This window comes from Vulpes vulpes, chromosome 13 (genome assembly GCF_048418805.1).
Source record: "Vulpes vulpes isolate BD-2025 chromosome 13, VulVul3, whole genome shotgun sequence".
Classification (NCBI taxonomy): Eukaryota; Metazoa; Chordata; class Mammalia; order Carnivora; family Canidae; genus Vulpes; species Vulpes vulpes.
This window is the reverse complement of record NC_132792.1, coordinates 153,726,874-153,747,897: the sequence shown is the minus strand read 5'-3', so window position 1 is coordinate 153,747,897 and position 21,024 is coordinate 153,726,874. Positions and strand designations below refer to the sequence as shown.

Sequence of the window (21,024 nt, the reverse complement as noted above, 5' to 3'; positions counted from 1 at the left end):
TTTGGGACAAAACTGTAGGTCCTGATCCCAGAACAGTATAACCAGACCCCATATGGGTTACCCTAAAACTTGCATGGCCCTAAAAACCAGATTCAAGATGTCTCTGATATCACACAAAGTACTTCCTCAAGGGCCACAGTCCTTCTCCCTGGAGTCCCCAGGTGTAAGCCCCCCTACAGTCAAATCTGGCCAGTCACTGAACACCTTACAGAACTGGTTCGCCCTGCCCTCAAGGGTTCACAGAAACTTAGATTCACAAGTAGACCTCCTGCATCTTTTGTAATGTAACGAGAATCATCAGGCTGCTCTCCTTGACCAGCCATGTGACATGTGCTCAGTTACGCAAAATTTCTCGAAGGATCCCTGACCACAGAGGTGCCAGGGCTGCAGCCCACCGGGAACCAACCTCAGTTTCCCCATCAGGAAGGAGCATCCCTCCACCCAGGCTTGAACATTTCTCTTTTCTGTGATCTTTTCTCTCCTTTTGTTTCTTGGCTCACAGAATTGCAGTCTTGTCTTATTGGGCTGGCTTCGTTTTTAATGTGTGTATGGGTAACCTTCCATAAAGTCTCAGGAAGTAGGTAAAATCTGCATCGCAAGTTGCCTTTTCATGAATGGGAAATGACAGAAGAAAAACAAAGATGTGACTAATTGATTAGAGTAAAATATTTATTCAAGTCAGGATGTAGGAATAGACTCTGCACAGAAAGATAATCCAACAGCACCATTTATAGCACATACAGCACCACATTTCAGCCAAATGCAACCCAGGACATCAGATACATTGTAGCCACTTGCTTTTTAAAAAATACATTATGTTCTCTCTTACCTCTGCAATAAGGTATCATAGATGCAGCTGAAGAAGTTAGTGAACAGAGTGCCAGATCGTCCTTCCCCACTCTCTGCCCAGCCTTCTTCCAAGAAACCACAGGTGGCCGCTCACCAGAGTTGGCATGAGGCTTCGAGGCTGCTGCTTTTCCCCCTACATCATAACCGATGTCAAATGGTGCTAGACAAAAACAGACTCTGAACACCAGGAGAAATTGGTCAGCCTGTGTAAGAGATGGGTCCGGTGGTGCTCCTGGGGGTCCTGCACTTGGCCGTGCAGGTGACAAGTCTGACTCCAGCTGCACCGCAACGGCAGCTGAATGTTCCAGGGCGTCTAGGAGCAGGTGCAGTGCTGATGTGGATGGAATCGTCCTCCGGGTACAACAGAGGAGAAAATCCCAGTATGACTCATGATGAAATGGAAAGCTATCAGGTCATGTTCCCAAACACCAGACAATAAGCAGTTCTGAGTCAGGAAGATACATACAAAGAGAATTAGATTAGGCCAACTAACTATTAACCAGTAGATTCCTGGAACTCACACCTTAGGGTAGACTTCTCATGTTTACATGTAAACCCTTTCATCCCTCTGGACTTAAAACAGACCCAGACTAAAAGCACCTCTCCTTGCACTCTTGTTCCTACTCTTTATCATGTTACCTGGTCCTTGAAATCTTACCACTCTCTAGTGAGAAGAGGCAAACAAATATAAGACAATGGAAAACAGAGCGGGAAAAAAAAAAAAAGAGTATTTTCCTTAAGACTTAGGGTAAATTGCTCAAGATACCAGCCCTAGGCCTTCCTAAAAAGGAAGCTGGGGAAACCAATTAGGGACTTGCAAGAATACACAGGGAGCAGTTTGAGAGAAAACAACAAGCCAAATAAGAATTATTTGAATGCCAGCATCACAGAATGAAGAACTTCTTGGGATGCTCAAAAATACCATATTTCCTATTTCAATGGCCCAGTTATGCCAGAGACCTGATTTATATAATCTTCCTCACAGTAAGGGGTGATCTTGGGCTCCCCTTTAAGCCTAGAATATGATGCTAAAATATGTATGACCTATATTTAACTGTGTAGTCTCAAGACTACCATAACACAGTATTGCCTGGCCACTAAATAAATTTAACTCCAGAAATCATGGAAAAGGTAAGACTTTACTGGAATATCCCAGCAAGACTCAAGGAAGTATTACATTATGTGACCCTTATAAAAATGTCCTAAAATCCACTTTACCCATTTCAGTTCTCCAAGGATCCATGTGTTAATGCAACTGCTTTCTGAGAACCTAGCTTCTTACTCTTCTACCCAGATTGTCTCTCAAAACCTTCAGCTGAAGTTGGCTTATTGTTCTACTACCCATCTGACTGCCTGGATCTCCTACTTCACAAAAGTCTCCATGACCTTTCCAAGGTAAGTGAAGTTTCTTTAGCAGAGTTCAACACAACACAGCACTAAAAAAGGAGCAAGGAAATGCAGAAACTATCTTAGAATGCAGGATAGGGAGAAAGAATATATTTATCCTGCATGTAAATCTGGAAACTTTAACCTCATTAAAACTAAAGAAATGCAAAAGCAAGGGGTAAGATACCTTCTCCCCCCCATTACATTAATGACAATAGAAAGTTTCTTTTTTATTAAAAAAAAAAAGTTTATTTATTCAAGAGAGAGAGAGAGGCAGAGGGAGAAGTAGGCTCCATGCAGGGAGCCCATTGTGGACTCCATCCAGGGACTCCAGGATAAGGCCCTGAGCCCATGGCAGATGCTCAACTGCTGAGCCACCCAGGGATCCCCAATAGAAAAGTTCTTATGTGAACATCCAATAAAAAGCAAGGATGTGATGAAACGGATGTCCTCATATGTTGAAGATACCACAGCAACTGGCAAAAAGCCTATGAAAAACATGGAATATATAGAGAGAATAATACAAATATTCATACCAATTAGCCCTCCTAGGAATCCACTCTAATGGAATATTTTAATTTGAAAAATATTTCATGCATTTTTATCAAGGCCTTCATTACAAATAAAACTGGAAACAACTTAATTATACAATAGAAATCTTGGATTGCACTGATATATCCACTAGAGTTTCTATTTATTTGCCTCTGTCTTTATTTGGATTTCTACTGTATAAAACGTAAATGCATGGGAATGCACGTTTTTACACAGTAAAAACGTAGATGCATGGGAAAATGTACCAGAATGGACTGTACAAAACATGTCAGAATAGAAGGATTATAGATGGTATCTTTTGTTCTGTAAATTTTCTGCTGTAATTATTTTATTTTAAAAGTATTAAGTTAACAAAGAAAAAAAACCCACATACTTTGTGGAGTGCACAAGTTAAAATGAGTTGTGTGAGGGAGACCGATGGCTTTTTATATTAGAAAAACAGTAGACTGTATGCTGAAAAGAAATCAGGATGAATCGTCCCCGGCTGAAAGCTCCTGTTTGATCATGCTGCATGCCACACTTGTGTCATCCTGGCTTTTGTCTTCCCTTCAGGCACACGGGATGCTCTCACAACTGGTAAGTTTTGAGAAGGGTTTGATGAGGAGCTCTAGCACCTTTCACAGTAAGTATTCACTTACAATGAAAGAAATGTAAAATGAGAGATCAACATCTCTTACAATTCCAGCTGGAAGGAAAGAAAGTCGAAATTCAGGCCACAGTGTGGCAAGACTGGCATCCCTACAGGCATGTTGAGTGAGTGTCCTTTATAGAAGTTTCTTAAAAATAAAAAATAAAAAAAAGGATTTTATTTATTTATTCATAAGAGAGACACAGAGAGAGAGTCAGAGAGAGAAGCAGGTTCCCTGTGGGGAGCCCAATACAGGACTCGATCCCATGACCCCAGGATCACGCCAAGCCAAAGGCAGACATGCAACCACTGAGCCACCCAAGCGCCCCCTTTATGGAAGTGTCTAGGCTGGCTTTGAATTGTTACAAATGAATAAGCATCCTTCCTTTTCTAATGGAGCTGGAGGGCACAACTTCCTCTTCGGTTGATAACCCAGGAAGCTTCTCAGGATGGTAGTTGTGCCCACTTGCGCAAACTGGAAGCCACAGAGCCCAATCTCCTAAGCCCATTTCCATGACCTGCCTACATAAGAGGAGTGGTTTGGGGGTAGACTTTGCTGCCTAGAAGAGCTTGTGCCTGTGTCTTACACGAAGACAGGAGTTTTAGGTCCTGGGGTGCCAGAGGCAGGAGCTCCAGTGCTGTTCTCACCTATTTGCTGAAAGCCTGCTCTGGATCAAAGGTCACAAACTGCTCTGCTCACCCCTTATCTAAAACTTTGTGGTAATACTACTAATGCACCAGATTAAACTGGGAACAGTTTAAAGGTAAACTTACTCTTAAAGGTAAGCCTGTGTGAGGTGTTTCTTAAATGTAGAATTTATAGTTACATATAAAACACTCACTGGCAACCGCTAGTGGGACTAGGTATTTATAGAGTTTAAAGCCTATGGGTTATGTTTTCCATGCATTCAGTGACCCTGTTTTACTGCCTGGGCCTTTTCTTTGGTGCAATCTTTCTTTCACCCATCGTTGTTTCCTGTTGAATAATTCTAACATACAAAAATGGTAAGTACAGCCATATTCTTCTAAAAAATATTAACTGTAAAGAGTAAAGTAACTGTACTTTACTCTTTTGGAAGCCACAGAGAAGTAAAACAAAACTTAAAAAAAAAAGCACTACTACATAATATATAATAATCCATAATTATAAAGAAGGCCCTTGATGTATATTATGGGTAGAGAATTATTCACACTAAAAGCAATATATATGACAATAGGAACACTTAAAAAAAAAAGCTTAGAATTTTAAGAAGGATTCAAATTTTACAAAAAGGGAAAATAGGCAGAAGGAATTTTTCCAAATTTCCAGTGTTGATAAGACAGTTGGTATCCCAGTTTTGCTGAAACATTCCTAACCCAGACCTCTGTATGCAGACTTTATCAAGGCACTAGAAGTTACATAGTGTGTCCCACTGGCACACACATTACAGGTTGCCAGTGTCAAAGAATTGAGGCTTTTTGAAGGGCATTAAAAAATAAGTATTTTGTAAACCCACCTAGTTTTTAAACTTTTTTTTTTTTTAAGATTTTATTTATTCATGAGAGACACAGAGAGAGAAGCAGAGGCACAGGCAGAGGGAAAAGCAGGCTCTCTGTGGAGCCCGATGTGGGACTTGATCCCAGGACCCTGGGATCATGACCTGAGCCAAAGGCAGATGCCCAACCCACTGAGCCACTCAGGTGCCCCAATATTTAACCTTTCTAAAACCTTACAAGGATTAGATCTAAATAAACATTTCTGAGTAGGAAGAGAACATATCCAGCTTTTGTATTCACTGATTGATTGACTGATTTTATTTATTCATGAGATACACAGAGAGAGGCAGAAACAGGCAGAGGGAGAAGCAGGCTCCTTGCGGGGAGCCTGATGTGGGACTCGATCCCTTGACCCCGGGGGAATCACGCCCTGAGCTGGAAGATAGATGCTCAACAACTGAGCCACCCAGGTACCCCTTTGCTGATTTATTTAGAATAAAATCTGCAAGGTCACAGTCAATACTATCAGTGTTTAACCATGATAAAGAAATTCTATACCCATGAGGAACAGTTTATACCTTTAAGAGAATAGCTTGCTATAGCAAATGTTCTAAATAAAGTCTCCTAATTAAAACAAACCTAACAGAAACTAAAGTTGCTCTTTCAGAGGAGGCCAGTGTATACTTTTTAAAAGCAGACTATTACAGCAGAGCACCTTACAATCTAGTCAGGAACTCAATTTCATGATAAAATAATTAGCAGAGATTTACATTTAAATCTTTATCCTTCCTAATATTCTCTACATGTTATGGCTTGATAGGTAAAGACACTTCATTCTTCTTCATTATAAAAAAAGTGAAAAGTAGCCTTGATGCTTTCTATTAGCAAAAGTCTATCAATAACCTCTTCCCCTTAAAGTCTCTTTTAGTACTACTACAGTTTTAAGTCTTAAATTTTTTTTAAGTTAAGGCTGAACTAAAGTAGTTGAGGCTTCTCACTTTCTATTTCTAGACCAATATCAAGTTAAAACCAGCCCAGGCAAATGACTCTCTTAGAAACATTCATGACTGCCTCTCCCATCCTCTCTTCTCCCAAGGACTTCATTCTGCATTCCTATGGCCTGTTCCTAGTTCAACTGAAGGATCAAATTCTTAAGTCTAGCATTGATTTGTTTCCTTCATGTAACTTAAGACCATTTCTTCATATTATCATCCTTGGGCACAAAACGGATTCAATAGCCATTTCATAAAAATTACTTCTTTAGAAATGGTAGGGTGCCTTGGTGGTTCAGTGGGTTGAGGATCTGCCTTTGGCTCAGGTCATGATCCCTGGTCTTCTGGTATTCCTGCTCAATGGGGAGCCTGCTTCTCTCTCTCTCTCTCTCTCTCCCCTCCCCGTCTTAGATAAATTAAAAAAAAAAAAAACAAAACCACAAAACAATTATCTTGTCTCATCTAAACACCCTCAGATCATACACCATGTGTATGTTCATGTATTCCAGGTCTTAAAATCTGCCCCGTTGTGCCCATGTTCTGAGTGTGACAGTCTCACACAAGCATTCTGTGATCAGTAGCGACCAGGGATGTGGCTAGGAGTAAGATCACGGTCTTCAACCTTAAAAGCTTAAAGAGTAAACCCCCAAGCATCGAAGTAACCCACCAGAGAACCTATCACATATATGTAATCCATGAACATTTCAAAACTTCTCTAAGCCTTTACTTTTTGGGCCTGTTTTCACTTCTTGGGATATGAGATTACTGTAAGAAAATGCCATTTATTTTCGTGTCAGAAATAACACATAACTAAGATCAGCACGAGGAAGTGTTGGATGCCCAAGATCCTGGTGTGGAAGCAGCTGGGTAATTAATCATTGTTCTATGTCCATGTGTGCGTGAAGCTGATAAGACTAAGTGGCTGCACCTACATAGGGTGAGCTGACTATTCTGGATTTAAAGCATTTCTCACAGGAAGGGCAGGAAGGCCCCATCAGGGAAACAAGAGGGAAGCCACATGACAGGCACAGAATAGGAGTGGAGGGGACCTTGGCTCTTGCTTCCACAGCCACGCAGTTTCCGTCAGAGCCCCAAAACACAGAACAGGATAGAAGGCCTGCAGCCGCAGGATCAAACCAGGCCCGGAGGGGTGCAGGCACAAGTGTGTGTCTGACGCAGGAGACAACGCAGAAACTACCCAGGTTTTTTTGTGGTAGCACTCTTAGAGGACGTTTAGCACACACATTTCATTTTGTAAGTATTTATTGATCACTTCTCTGTTCCAGGGACAGTTCTGAGGCTTGTTAAGCACCCATCAGCGAAGATGGACTCCTTTATGGAGTTCTCATTCCAGTGCCAAGAGAGAGACTAAAAACAAGACACATAATTAATTAAAATAAAGGGGGATAAAGGCTAGGAGAAAACAGGGCAGAGAGCGAGCTCGGGAACGGGGGTGAGGAAGAGACGCAATCTTTAATACAATGGCCCCATTGAGCAGCATTTTAAAGTGAGATTGTGTCTGTGTATATATATCCTATTTTAAATTTTAATTTTTTAGTAAATCTTTAAGCTATTTTTTAAAGATTACTTTTTTAATGCCTTGTTTAGCCAGCAACTTAGGAGTGAAGTGGCCAGAAGTGGTGTTAACAGGGAAAACAGGAGCTACAAGATAGGAGTCAGCTGTCTGAGGTGGTGGTTAGCGTCCAGGAGAAAGCAGTGTTGTTATTTAGTGGCACCTTCTGGCAGTTGCGTTGTGATCCGAGACGAAAGGACCTGATGGCTCTAACTAGCTCTCTCCTCCATCAGGGAATTCTGCTGCAACCATCTACCAGGTAGTATATCTTCAATTGTCCTAAACTTACCATAGGTTTCAAGGTTGTTCTTTCTTTTAATATACTAACACTGAGCTTGGGGAGCAAGCCTGCTTCACACTTGTGTCACATGGCTGATGATGGCATATGCCGCCTCGATCCTTAGCTTTCCCAGTTTCTGTATGTCTATGGGTGCACTCCCTCTGCCCCACACTGCACTTCCCACTCTATTACATTCTCTTGTCTCCTTGGTCTCTAATACGCTCCTCCCCGGCCCCTCAGCCCCAGCAGAAAATGAGCTTCTCGTGAGCAGAGACTACCTATAGGTACTCAAAATCATTTTTATTTAATGATTTTGGACTTCCACTGGTACAGTCGTCAGGATTAATAAGAATAGTAATAGCTAATATATATTTGTTTACAAAATATTTTAAAATTTGTTGTCTTCTTTGGCTCCCAAAGCAACTGTGACGTAGGTTGGCCCAAAAACATTGTTATCCCAAAGCAGAGAAGATTCTGAGGAGCAGAGAAAATCAGTGACATGCTTAAAATCACAACAGGAGGAAATTGTTCAGGGGTACCACTTCAGTCCTGATGACTGGACTCAGAATCCTGACCCCATTCAGCTATCTGGAAATAATTTCAGCTGCCACTGCTTCTGAATCTGATTCTGTATCACCAAGAACTGCATACAATACAAAGGTGAAATATTTCCTTTTTTCTTTCAATATTCCTCCTTCCCATCAATTTTACTTGATCTTTTTTTAAGCTACTCTGGTACATTAAACCAGTATCCTTTTAGAGAATAGTAGGCAATTCCTCCTTTTTTTTTTTTACTCTAGTCTGAGTTATTAGCTTATAAGAAAATTAAAGTATTTCTGTAAGGGACTCTGTCCTTATTAAGGTTTGGTGAAAATGTTCCTGTCCATTTACACAGACTAGCAGGTTCTGTGATTTACATTAGTGGCCTTTCACTAGTCAGAAACAAGTGTCATCTGCATACCTTATATCTCACTATATATTTACACGATAATTTATGACAAAGGTTAAGCAAGGTAAGTCATGCACTGATATCTGAGGAATAACAGATTCCTCCATTCACAGCCCATTTATCCTTGCCTCTGATCTGTACAACCCAGCTTTCCTGCATATACTCAGAGCTCTCAAGTCTTCACTGGTGACAGAACTATTAAGACCACTCCCTATAAAGCATCCTTGCGTAATTCCATGTTCGCAGGAACTACCATCAATTAGGTGGACAGCCACTCCTTCAGCACTCACTAAGGCTGCATTGTCCCACACCCATGTACCACTCATTGGTCAAAACCAATTTCAGCCATTCCTTAGCTAACCACGTAGTCATCTCTCCTGGAAGCCCTCCCAGAACACCACCCTCTACTCTTCCTCATGTGTGGCACTTGTTTGCTCTTCCTCATCCTGTGACCACTTTGGCTCCTGATTCAGTCTTCCCTGACACTTTTGACACCTGATTCAGTTCCTTTCTGTTGTGAGGGATGATGCCCTTCCTTGTTCCAATTTCCAAGAAAGGGTAAGAGTAACTAGTAAATATAGGAAGTACTGGTAAGTGGTGGAATGAGTTAGCTCTTTGTGCTTCCTCCCTAAAGTCCCTATTATTATTAAACATATTTGAAATCTCAAGGTACTGGCACTGAATCATTTATCATTTCACTTATGTACAATCAAGTGCTTGCTTAACCCTGGAAGAGGCAGAGATCATGAGCTTTGCAGTCAGTAAGAGATGTGTTCACATCACTTACTAGTATGAAACCCTCAGCAGGACACTTACCTTCTCAAAACCTCATTTTCCTTGTCTGAAAAATAGAGATAATCATTCTGACCTCACTTAGTACAGTGCCTCACTTAGGATGAAGGTCAGAAAATGTTAGCTATTGTTATTTACACGTGACTGTTATTGGCATTTAGAGGGGTTAAATCCTTGGAATTATTCTCAGTCCTCATAGGCCTCATGACAAGGACCGCTGCTCTCCACACCGTGGGAGTTAATTGCACAGAAAACAGAACTATCTTTGCTAAAGCGGAAAAAGGAAGCCTTATGTAAGATCACCGTACAGAGCTTATGACCTTGCCAGGCTTAAATGTCACAATTGGGCAGTAAATGATTATTTACCAGTCAGAATCACTCTGGAAATAAGTGTTGTTTTAAGGCATGGACACCTGTCTATAAGAATTCAGTCTTCTGACAATGTACAGGATGGTTTTCACATTTCAAAACTTCTGAGTTTTGACTTAGTCCTGAAAGGTGGGATTTGGTTATGTGTTCCTTTTACATATCTTGCAAAAACCTGAGTCAAATTCTGCCCTAAATTTCAAGATGAAAGCCGCTGGCTAATTTCCCCCAAGACTGAAATATATAAAACTAAGATATTTTCCTATTTTTCTTCCTCTGCCAATTAGCACCAATACAGATGAAAAACCTAAAGAGAATATCCATTTAAGTCCTCAAGAAGACAGCGGCATACAGCCTCAAACTCTGCAAACAAATCAGGAAAACAGCAGGTACCTAATGTACATATCGAATTCATTATGTTGTCAGGAACTCAAATACTGAAAATGAGAACAGGATTTGCACATGATGATGCTCTAGTTGCATCACTGGTACCAGGGGAGTTAGAAAGTACTTCAGGAAGTGGAAAGGCCTTGGTGGTTGTTTTTCTTGGGACTCTGGTTGCTTCCAGGGAGTTGGGTGAGGACTGTCAGCGCTGTGCCCAGGCACTGTTTTCACAAAGCTTTCCGTAGGTTTGTGCCGTGATGCCATGAACCTTTGAGAAGGAAGCTTTCGTTTTCCTTGTGGAACCCACGCATTGGCCACTTGGGTGTGCCTCCCGGTCCCCCACTTCCCTTCAATGTGCAGGGTCACCTCAGGATCCTGAGGAGACTCTGGACTTCCCCTCCTCTGCTTCCCCACTCTCCCTGAATTCTGTGCCACAGCTGGCCTCCTGACTGCTCTGTCCTTTCTATCTGCCCCCCACAGAGGCTTGTCACCACACCTCATTCCTGCAATCCTTACTAGCATAGCTGTTGTGTCCTGAATGTTCAGCTGTTTGCTAAAGGATTGGGGTGAAAGGGAAATTATACTACAACCCAAAGTGGCACACAACTTAGAATTGAATATTAGAAATCACCAAACTAAAAAATAAAGTTTTACTGCAACACAGTCTCACCCACTGTCAGCCTACTTACCACTACAACAGCTGAGTGAATAGAAGCCACAGAGAGGGCAGCCACAGTGGCTCAGCAGTTTAGTGCCGCCTTCGGCCCAGGAGACCTGGGATGGAGTCCCATGTCAGGCTCCCTGCAGAGGGAGCCTGCTTCTCCCTCTGCCTGTCTCTCTCTCTCTCTCTTCTCCCTCTGCCTGTCTTTCTCATTCTCATGAATTTTAAAAAAAAAAAGAAGAAGAAGAAGAAGCCACAGAGACCCAGAGACTGCATGATTGTCTCTGCAAAAGTTAACTTAAAAACTATTTCACAAGAGGGCTTAAAATAGCATTTTATTTCTCCTCATTCCTGCCAAGTGACTTTCCTAAACATTTTACTACCTTTCTTCCAGTTTAGTTGCAATAATCTGGCTCAGAATCCATTTACTCAAGGAGCTCTAAGTGCTCCAAACCAAAATGATGTCTTTCTTTAAAACTCAAAGCACTTGTTGTCTATAACAATATTTTAAAAGCAAACTATTTCCTCTTAAGTACTCATTATCAAAAACATAGAAAATGAAGAAAAATATAAGAATTACCTGAAATATCCTCCACCCACTGGTTAGTATTCTTAAGCTTCTTTGCATGTTGTTTTACATTTGCAGGATTATAAAGAGAAAATATTGACTGTATAATATTGAATTCTGATTTTGTTTTCACCAAATGACAACCGTTTCCTTTATAAAAAAACTTATATCCTATAGTAGTCAATATTTCATTTATTATTTTGCCTATTAACACTACTGTATTCATTTGCTCATTCCTACATTCTTCAAACATGCATTAGTCACTTATAAAATGTACCATATATTGTGCTTCTATCTTTTTTCTCATGCTCACTCAAGAGTAAAGGCTCACTTTTTAAATTTCCCTAAATTTCTGAAGAGAATCAAATGAGAAGTGTAAATATTTGAGAGAAAATTTATCAGAAATTCATTATAACTAACCATTTAGAATTTTTCTCTTACATCAAGGTATGGGTCAAATTGTGTACATTGACTGTGGATCAACTTTTAATAAAATGGGAGGAAATCATTAATGAATTTGTCTCCAATCTCCTTCTAAGACTAGAATTTTGGCCATATTGTTCTACAGGAGAAAAGTTGATCATGTGGTACACCAGGAGTGAGTCACAGTCTGTAGCTTGCTTAAGACCTGGGCACCCGGGGATCCCTGGGTGGCTCAGCAGCTGAGCATCTGCCTTCAGCTCAGGGCCGGATCCTGGAGTCCCAGGATCAAGTCCCACGTCGGGCTCCCTATATGGAGCCTGCTTCTCCCTCTGCCTGTGTCTCTGCCTCTCTCTGTCTCTGTGTGTGTCTCTCATAAAAAAATAAATAAAATCTTAAAAAAAAAAAAAAAGACCTGGGCACCCAAACCAGGAACAAGGACAGAGAGGGTGATACAGGTAAAGAGGCAGATTCCAAAGACACAGCTGTGAGCTGAAGGACGTGAGAACGTTGAAAGATGATGCAGGTAACACATAATGTTGGGAAGTCTTGTGAGATAGAGAACAATGAGGCATCAGGTGGCAAGAATAATAGGGGTGTCAGCTGAGCTGATGAGCCTCAAGAGGGGTCTGTCCCCTGGCCTTAAGGAAGAGGAGAGTTCCAGCAGGGCCAGAGAAGAGTTTGGACGTCTTGGACTAGCCAACATCTTCTTTCAGTCTTGACTGTGTTAGGGAAAGAGGACATGTTCTTTGAGGCTGACCCTCCTCCAAACTGCCAGCTCCTGTTTACTTTCCCCTGCCATGCCATGGCTCAGAAACAAGAGGCAGAAATTTTTTGTGCGTTATGAGGGACCTTTATGTTTCTGGAACAAGGCCTTTCTAACAAGTTGCTCAACACTGAGAACACGCTTCCTTTGACAAAAAAGGCAATGAGGAAAGGTCAACTTATTCCTTAATGTCTCTTATCTACTCAGTGTCTCAGTATTTTCTTGTGCCCTACCTAGCAACTACTAAGGAGGGCGTAAACACTTCTTCTAAACTCAGACTTATGTGTAATGCTAGTAACACAATTTTAATGAGTAAATTCTGGGGGGTTCGCTTGTCGCTCATGCTGTCACCCGAATAAAAATATCCTGTTATATCAGTGCCCTTCCTTGAGAAAGTACTCTCAAGCTGGAGAACATCTTGAATTAAAATGTTGTTGGAAAGGAGCTAATTCAACAGAGGAAGATGTGAAACTCATAACTTCTTGGAAGTGACCTCACAGAGATACAAACATGTGCACCTGAAGATGCTGAAGTGCTCCCAGGAGCTTGGATACTGTCACTCCATATGCTCTTTCCTTGTGCTGGAAACACACATCATCTAGTTAGGGGAAAAGTCTGCACTAAAGCTATATAAATAGTCTCAACGTAAAGGAAGGTGTCTCTTAGGATTTCTGTTTACAAGTCTGTTCTTCACCTTTCTTATTTTCAAATGCTCTTGCTACACAGAATGGTCTCCTTAACAAGAATATCAAAATCCAGGTTGAAGATGTGAAAAACATATAAGTCACGTACAATTATATTACTCAGTGATAACTGCTGTTAATATTTGATTTTCTGCTAACCTTTCTTCATAGATGTTTTTATACACACATCTTTCTTTTTTTGTCTGTAGAGCAAAATCTATTAGATCAGAGTAAAATCTAGCTAGATCAGTTTTTATGTTCTCTAGGGAAAGAAGTATTTTCTGTTTACTAAAAAGGCAGTATGGGCAGCCTTGGTGGCCCAGAGGTTTAGCGCCGCCTTTAGCCCAGGGCCTGATCTTGGAGACCTGGGATCCAACCTGCGTCAGGCTCCCTGCATGGAACCTGCTTATATCTCTGCCTCTCTCTCTCTGTCTCTCATGAATGAATAAATAAAATCTTAAAAAAAAAAAAAGGGCATTAAGTGAATCTGGGAGAGAGGTTTTCAGGAGAAACATTTTAAACAATGACCTTTGGATATTTCCTAAGCTCTATTTCAAAATCAATTTGAACTATGTTCTAATATAAAAAATACTATTTAAAATAAAAGAAGTGTCATTATAAAAGGAAGGGACTTAGTTTTGTGTAGACTCAGAACACATCAATAAATCAAGAAACCATGACTTTTAAGAATTGCAAAATTAACGTACAAGTATAGAACTAAGTGGCCCTGGATTCCCACACTGGTTCACGTACTTAGATCAAAAATTTATTTGGTATGATATCATGGGTCGTGCTAATGACCTAGAGAATATCAGAGCCTTTCTGGATATTTAACAATAGGTTTGCATATGACTATTGCTAACCACTGTACAATTTGGGTTTAGGTGTCTAGTCTGTCACACTTACCTTGAAAACATACAGAATGAACAGCACATCAACTTGAAGTTTTCTTTAAAATCATGGAATACAGAGAAAAAACAGGAGCAGCAAAGTCAACTGACAAACTAAGAGGAAAAAATTACAACTTGTATCACAGAGAAGCATAACTGGCATATTTGGAGAGTTAAAAGTTTAAAGGCCAACCCTCCCCACCCTACTTCCCTTAAATAGACAAAGGACATACCACCAAGCCACCAAGAGAGAGGCAGGTAGCCCATGAATATGTGCAAAGATCCTCAGTGGTTTTGCTTGTTGAAACTTAGGGAAATCTAGTAGGTCTTGAGTGTCTGAAGAAGTACACTTTAAAGGAGGGCTAGAAATTAACTGCCGGCAATTGGACTTTCTTAGAATTAAAATTCCCTATCACAAGAAAAAAAATATAGGTTCCTCTTTCTTCCCAGAATGCAGTAGGTCAGTGAGAACTGTGATTAACTGGTATCTGATGCATCGTACATTGAATTTAAAGAAATTCATGAGATTCTTTGGTCTGTGACATCAGTGACACACGGGAACTGCTGTATATACTAACACGGGCAAAATACTGAATTGCCAACTTTCATTTGTGTCGCTGAGCAATTCTGTTAGCCTCTGGCCTTCCATTTTTCATCTGAACGTAGGGCTGGACCAACTAGTCTCCAAAGCTATTATTACTGCTAACAATCTAACTTTTCTTCTAGTTTCCTTTTTGTATACCTTACACGTAAGTGTGACATGTAATTTCAAGTCTATGCCATTTAAATAAAATGTTCTGTGTCCACTTGTATAACAGGGAAGGAATAAAAGATTTTTTTTCTTTCTAAATCTATGCCGGTATATGGTTTGTAATGTGTTTACTTTTTGAAGCCTTTTAAAGCCAAGCGGAAACAAAACGTTCCTTCGGAGACAGGCCCTCCTTTCCGGACATGAATGTGTTCAGAATCCTGTGTAGGGTGAGGTTTACCATTGGAATGCTCTTGCTGGTAACAGCTCAGTATGTCCAACTGGCTGGCAGGTGCGTACCAGGTACAAATAGAGGCGGCACCCCTTCAGGGCCAACATCAAAATGATGGCTTAAAATTATCCTGTGTTTAGTCATTCTTTTTCAGGTTTTCAGATACCTAATGTGTAATTCACCAGGACACTGACAGCTCTGTCTCAGAGTACTCACAGGCTCATTCATGCTGCTACCGCCACCTCTGAGAAGCATGATGTAAACACGAATGTAGGAGGCCAAGTCTCATCCAACATCGTGATTTCTTTTACAGAGTTGGCCTCTGTTTGATGACATCCCCACACATCTACCTCAGCCCTACTGCCATTCATAAAGGAGATCTAGCACATAGCTCAAAACCTGGTGTACACACAGGCATATTCTCCATGCTCTTTTTCACTCTGGCAGCGTGACAAAATCTTTAGGGGCAGTTGCAGGAAAACAGGAGCCTTTACTGCCCTACATCACTCAAAGCCTTGACTCTTTTTTTTTTTTTTAAAGACTCTATTTATGATGGTGGGGAATGTGCATGCACAAGTCTGGGGGGCAGGGGGGTGGGGGGAGAGGTAGAGGGAGACGGAGAAGCAGGCTCTGCACTGAGCAGGGTGCCTGATGTGGGCTTGATCCCAGGACCCTGGGATTATGACCTGAGCTGAAGGCAGATGCTTAATGGACCGAGCCACCCAGGCACCACCCCCAAAGCCTTGACTCTTGAGTTTTATTCCTGTCAAGGCTACAGGATGTTCATTGTCAACACTCTGTCTTTGAACTAAGTCACTAAAATGATCTCAAGGCTAAGAGACAGACAGTAGCTCCACTTCATATCATAGTTTGCCCTGCTTGATACAGGAGTGTTTTCTGTGTGTAGACAGTTATAGTTCCCTCCTTTCGAGGCAAGCCCCACTTTGTTCCTAGTGTCTAAAATTATTAAAATCTCTCAGAGCTTTCCCAGCATTTCTTTGGTAAATCCATGCTGGGGGAAATTGGCAGAGACACGTTAGATGCATCTGACAGCAACACCTGTTTATTTCATACTGTATTCATAGGCATTTATTATGCACCTACGACAGACCTGTAACTTTCTTAGCACTGGAGCTACAGAAGAAAACTCTATCCCTGTCTCATGGAGCTTTTCCAGAAAGATAGGGAACGGGGCTCGGAACCTTTTGAACAGAGCCTTAATTGATTCAAATGAAAATAAATCTATGTAAGATTTTTCAATTATTTTTAGAATGGTTGATCAACCCCAGGTATATATTTTACTGATTGAAAGAAAGTTCCAGTAAAACCCCAATTCTTATATGTAATCAAGCTTTTGTAACTAGGAAACTAAACAGCAGCCATTTTTTTTTTGCCATCTTTTACTTTTAAGAAGTAAAAATTTACTTCTAAGACTAGAAACAGATGAGAAAACGTTAGCATCTGACTGAGATGTAACTGACATATACCTTTGTACACAGATGGATCCAGAGAACAATAAATAGACTCCTGTTTTTCACAAATTAAGTGTCAACATTGAACAGAACATTTCTGTTGTATCACTCTCTCTGTACCTGTAAAAATGAACAGAAATGATTCCCTCTCGTTGAGTTTCCTACTCAGTTTCCTTAATGATACCTCCTTCAAGTCAGTGTCATATGGAGTCTCTGGATCTTAGAGCATAAGATAGCACGGTGTTTTAGATATCACTCCCACACTTACTGTTTTATATGCTCTGTCAAGAATCCAAACGTTGTGCTGTTGTGGGAAAAAGAGAAAATGCCATGGTTTGGACATTTTTAATGCCTCTGAACTATAGAATTCTTTAAGTAGGCACAGAGTTTGGTAATTCCAGAAGATGCATTTGAAGTTAATACAAAAAAGCTTACATTTCATCACCATTCTGTTATATACCTTAATTCTGTGTGATGCAGGATCAACCCTCATCATTCTATGAACAAAATAGCAATTGATATATAGGTTGGAGTGAAAAAGGTTTTTCTTCATCTGATTCCTGTGACACAGGGTCAGTAAAGAAAACTGAAAAGTACAAGGAAAATTAAAAACGCATAATCCCAATGGATATTAGTTAAGTCTGGAGTATTTTCAACTAATAGCTCACTGGGAATACCAAAGGCAAATGCTTATCGGGAGTCCTTTTTTCTGGACACAAACATATTGCCGTTTCTCACATGGATTTTTTTTTTTTAAGTGCTTCCTGCATAGACATTCCTAACCGGAAAGGCACCTATCAACAATTCCTTATACTTTTGCTAGACACTTAGGATATTCTTTTTCCCCAAGATCATCTATCTTCAGTCACAGCTCTGACGACTTATTTGGGATAAACTCCAAGTGGAACTGGTGGTTTAAGTCCTGTCCATTGGAAAACTTACCACACAGAAAAGTTAAATTAACAGGCTAAGATTGGGGCCGCGGTGGCAAAGCGGTGGGGGCGTCTGCTTTCAGCCCAGGGCGTGACCCCGGGGTCCTGGAATCGAGTCCCGCATCAGGTTCCCCACTGGGAGCCTGTTTCTCCGTCTGCCTGTGTCTCTGCCTCTCTCTCTCTCTGTGTCTCTCATGAATAAATAAGATCTTAAAAAATATATATATAATCACACATTAAAGCCTAAGCGTGAGGGTGTCAGCCCCCCTCCCCCCAGTAGTTCCCGCTTTGCCAGCTCAGGGGAGGTGTCTGTTCCTCTCAGGCGCTTCCAATGCAGGCCACGTGACTCTTCCCCCTTCGGAGTCGCACGGGTCCAACCGCAACTCTCCATCAGATCTGGCTCATTCTTCATTCCCCGCTTGATTTTCCACTGAGAGGCTGTTTCACCAGAAAAGGTCTCCCTCCTGAGGAGCAACTTTTTTTTTTTGGATTTTATTTATTTATTCATGAGAGACACAGAGAGGGAGGGAGCGAGCGACACAGGCAGAGGGAGGAGGAGGCTCCCCGAGGGCGCCCGACGCGGGACTCGATCCCGGGTCTCCGGGGTCACGCCCCGGGCTGCAGGCGGCGTCCACCGCCGGGCCCCGCCCCCCCGGGCGCCCCGCCCTTACCTTCTCCTCAGGGAAGCGCTCCCTTGCCGCGGGCAGGAGGCCGCCCTCCGCCGCCTCCCTCGAGGACGGGCTCGGCGAGCGCGCGACGACCCCGCTGCCTGGGCTCCGCGCTCTCCCCTCAGCGCGCCCTTCCGCTCCGGCCCCGGACGACGGCGGCGACGGCCCCGCCCGCTCCGCGGCCCTTCCCGAGCCCGGGCGGCGCGCTGGCCGAGCTCCCGAAGCCGCCGGGGGCCTCCGCTCGGCGCGCACACGGGGTCGCCACGGGACGGGACCCAGGGGCCCGGCGACCCGGGGGCGCGACGCCAGCACGCGCGCGCCGGCCGCGGAGGCCTCTGGGTCCCACGGCCCGGCCCCGCCCCCAGCCGCCCGCGGGCCCCGCCCCTTCCGCGAAGGCGAGCCGCTTCCGCCCAGGCCCCGCCCAAGCTCCGCCCCGATCCCACCAGGCTCCGCCCACTTTCCGCCCAGGCCCCGCCTAAGCTCCGCCCCGATCCCACCAGGCCACGCCCACTTTCCGCCCAGGCCACGCCCAAGCTCCGCCCCGGCCCCCCCGCTGTTGCGCACCTGCCGGGGGATCGCTGGGGGGTGGATTGTGGCGTGCGGTTCCCGTCCCGGCGAGGAGTCCTCCCGGCCGCCTCCTAGGCTCCCGCAGGGCACCTGCAAGATGACGGCGCCCCGCGCCCCGCGCCCCAGCCGTCCCCTTCACCCCCTGAGGCCCTCCTGTTCGCCGCGCTGCTCTCAGCATCTCCGGGGCTTCCTGATGCTCCTCCTGCTACACTCCTGGGTTCTGGGTAAGAGCCTGGAGACGGCGTGCGCCGCGGAGGCGAGCTGGAGCGGGCGGGCAGGCCTGGGCCCGGGCCCCGGGAGCTTGGGCTGGTGGGTCGGGAGCAGGCGCGGCCCGGGGCGGGTGTGCGGGGTCGAAGGCTCGCGGGGTGAGGGCGGTGAGCCCTGCGGGTGCTGGGCGCGGCCAGCGGGGTCACCTGGTGGAGCTGCGAGCCCGGCGATTGCTTGCGGGGTTTGGGGCCGGAGCGCCGGGGTGGGGGCTGGGCAGCGCGGACCCAGGGCTCGGGGTGGGCTGGGTGTCGGTGCCCAGTGCCTGGGGCTGTTGCTAGGATCCGCGCTGTGCCTGCGAGCGCCTTGTTGTCTGTTCCCTGGCGGGGCGATGCGGTGGGGAGAGGGCTGCTGTTTGTGGCGGGCTGGGACTGGGTGTGTGCTGCAGGGAAGTGGCCTGGGTGTGGGTGTGGGTGCGGGTGTGGGTGTGGGGGGAGGAAGTTCACCGCTTGCTTTGCATGGGGGCTGGGGCGAGCGGGGACTGGGGCGAGCACGCGGTGGGGCCCCGGGGCCCAGAGGGGGAGGGAAAGCCACACTTTGCTTTTTTTAAATTTTTAAAAGATTTTATTTATTTGCTCATGAGAGACACACACACAGAGAGAGAGAGAGAGAGAGAGGCAGAGACACAGGCAGAGGGAGAAGCAGGCTCCATGCAGGGAGCCCGACGTGGGACTCGATCCCAGGTCTCCAGGATCACACCCCAGGCTGCACCAGGGCTGCCCACACTTTGCTTTTTGTGCCTAAAAACAACAGTCTTCTTGTCCGAGATCATATTAGCGTTGGTCGGCAGGCTGTTCCTTTTCCGGTTTTTTTTTTTTTTTTTGGTCTTTTTTTTCCCCCTTTGGACATAGAATCATCTTCCTGTTTCCATGCAATAGACATTGCCCAGTTCCATGACTTAATCGCTTTTTGCCATTGTCTTCTTATTTTCATAAGGGTGGGTCATGTTTAAGGGGAATTCTGAGTACATTGGTAGCTTGCTGACAAATGAGTGACCTAAGAAATACAGGATAAGTCACGTCAGTCTGGTTTTCCCCTACACCCATGGACTGAAACTGAAAGCCCATCCATTACATTTGTTTTATTGTGTCGTGGAATAACAGTTAGTGTTTATATTATATACGTATGAGCTAAAAATGACCTGCTTGTTCCGGAACACAGAAGCAGTTTGTTTGGGGCCACTGTTTTTAGTACGTTGGCATATTTCTTTCTGCCTTTATCTGAACCTGTGTTTCTCTGCCCAAGTACTTTCTAGGACCCCATTACATGTACAGTTTCTATGCTGCATTCTTTTCATCAGTAGCATTCATTCAGCACCTATTTGCCTTGTGTGTACCAGGTTCTGTGCTGGTCCTGAGGATACGCTGGTGAGTGAAAACAAAACTGTCCATTTCCAGGATCCTAATATCACCATTGGTCGGCTTGCACTCACACAAATATAAGCAGAAGCGGTTTGGCTGGCTGTTAGGACCCCGGTGCCAGGCACACAGTGGCAGTCAAGAAATAGGTGCTAGAATTTATTGGGTGAGGCAGACAAATCGAAACATACGTAAGTAACCCAAGAAAAGTGCTCTGGAGGAAAGGAGTTTGATTCTCTAATAGCATGTAACAATGGCTGGAGGCCATTGGGAACAGGGAAATGTTTTCTTACTGACCTAGGCAAAACTCTTACTCTCTGGGGCCTCTGTGCTTGCTTTTCCCTCAGATATGGGACATTCTCCTCCCGCCCTTTGTATATAAGGCTCCTTCTTCAAGCTTGAGATGTCACTCCATCTCTGATCACCCTATCTCAGACACACACACTCAGCTCAGATCCCTCTCTGACTGGAAGTCACTGCTGCAAAACTGTTTTCAGCTCTCCCCACTATAACGCAGAGCTTGTCTGTCTTGCCACACTTGTGGTACCAGAGTTGCAATATTTTGCCC

General features: G+C 43.8%; 1 protein-coding gene and 1 long non-coding RNA gene across 2 annotated transcripts in view; one reads left to right on the top strand and one right to left on the bottom strand.

Annotated features, from left to right (window-relative positions):
- Window positions 1-655: 655 nt before the first annotated feature.
- LOC140595012 (uncharacterized) lies at window positions 656-14,209 on the bottom strand. Its single transcript, XR_011996400.1, has 2 exons — window positions 10,917-14,209; window positions 656-10,495 (listed from the first exon to the last, which is right to left on the bottom strand). It is a non-coding gene; the product is annotated as an uncharacterized lncRNA (long non-coding RNA).
- Window positions 14,210-18,139: 3,930 nt separating this feature from the next.
- The window catches only part of LOC112907132 (membrane cofactor protein), a 44,558-nt gene continuing 41,673 nt past the window's right edge, over window positions 18,140-21,024 (top strand). The window contains exon 1 of the mRNA XM_025982276.2: window positions 18,140-19,058. Coding sequence (XP_025838061.2) covers window positions 18,932-19,058 — 127 coding nt within the window. The 5' untranslated portion in view covers window positions 18,140-18,931. The remainder of the gene's footprint in view (window positions 19,059-21,024) is intronic.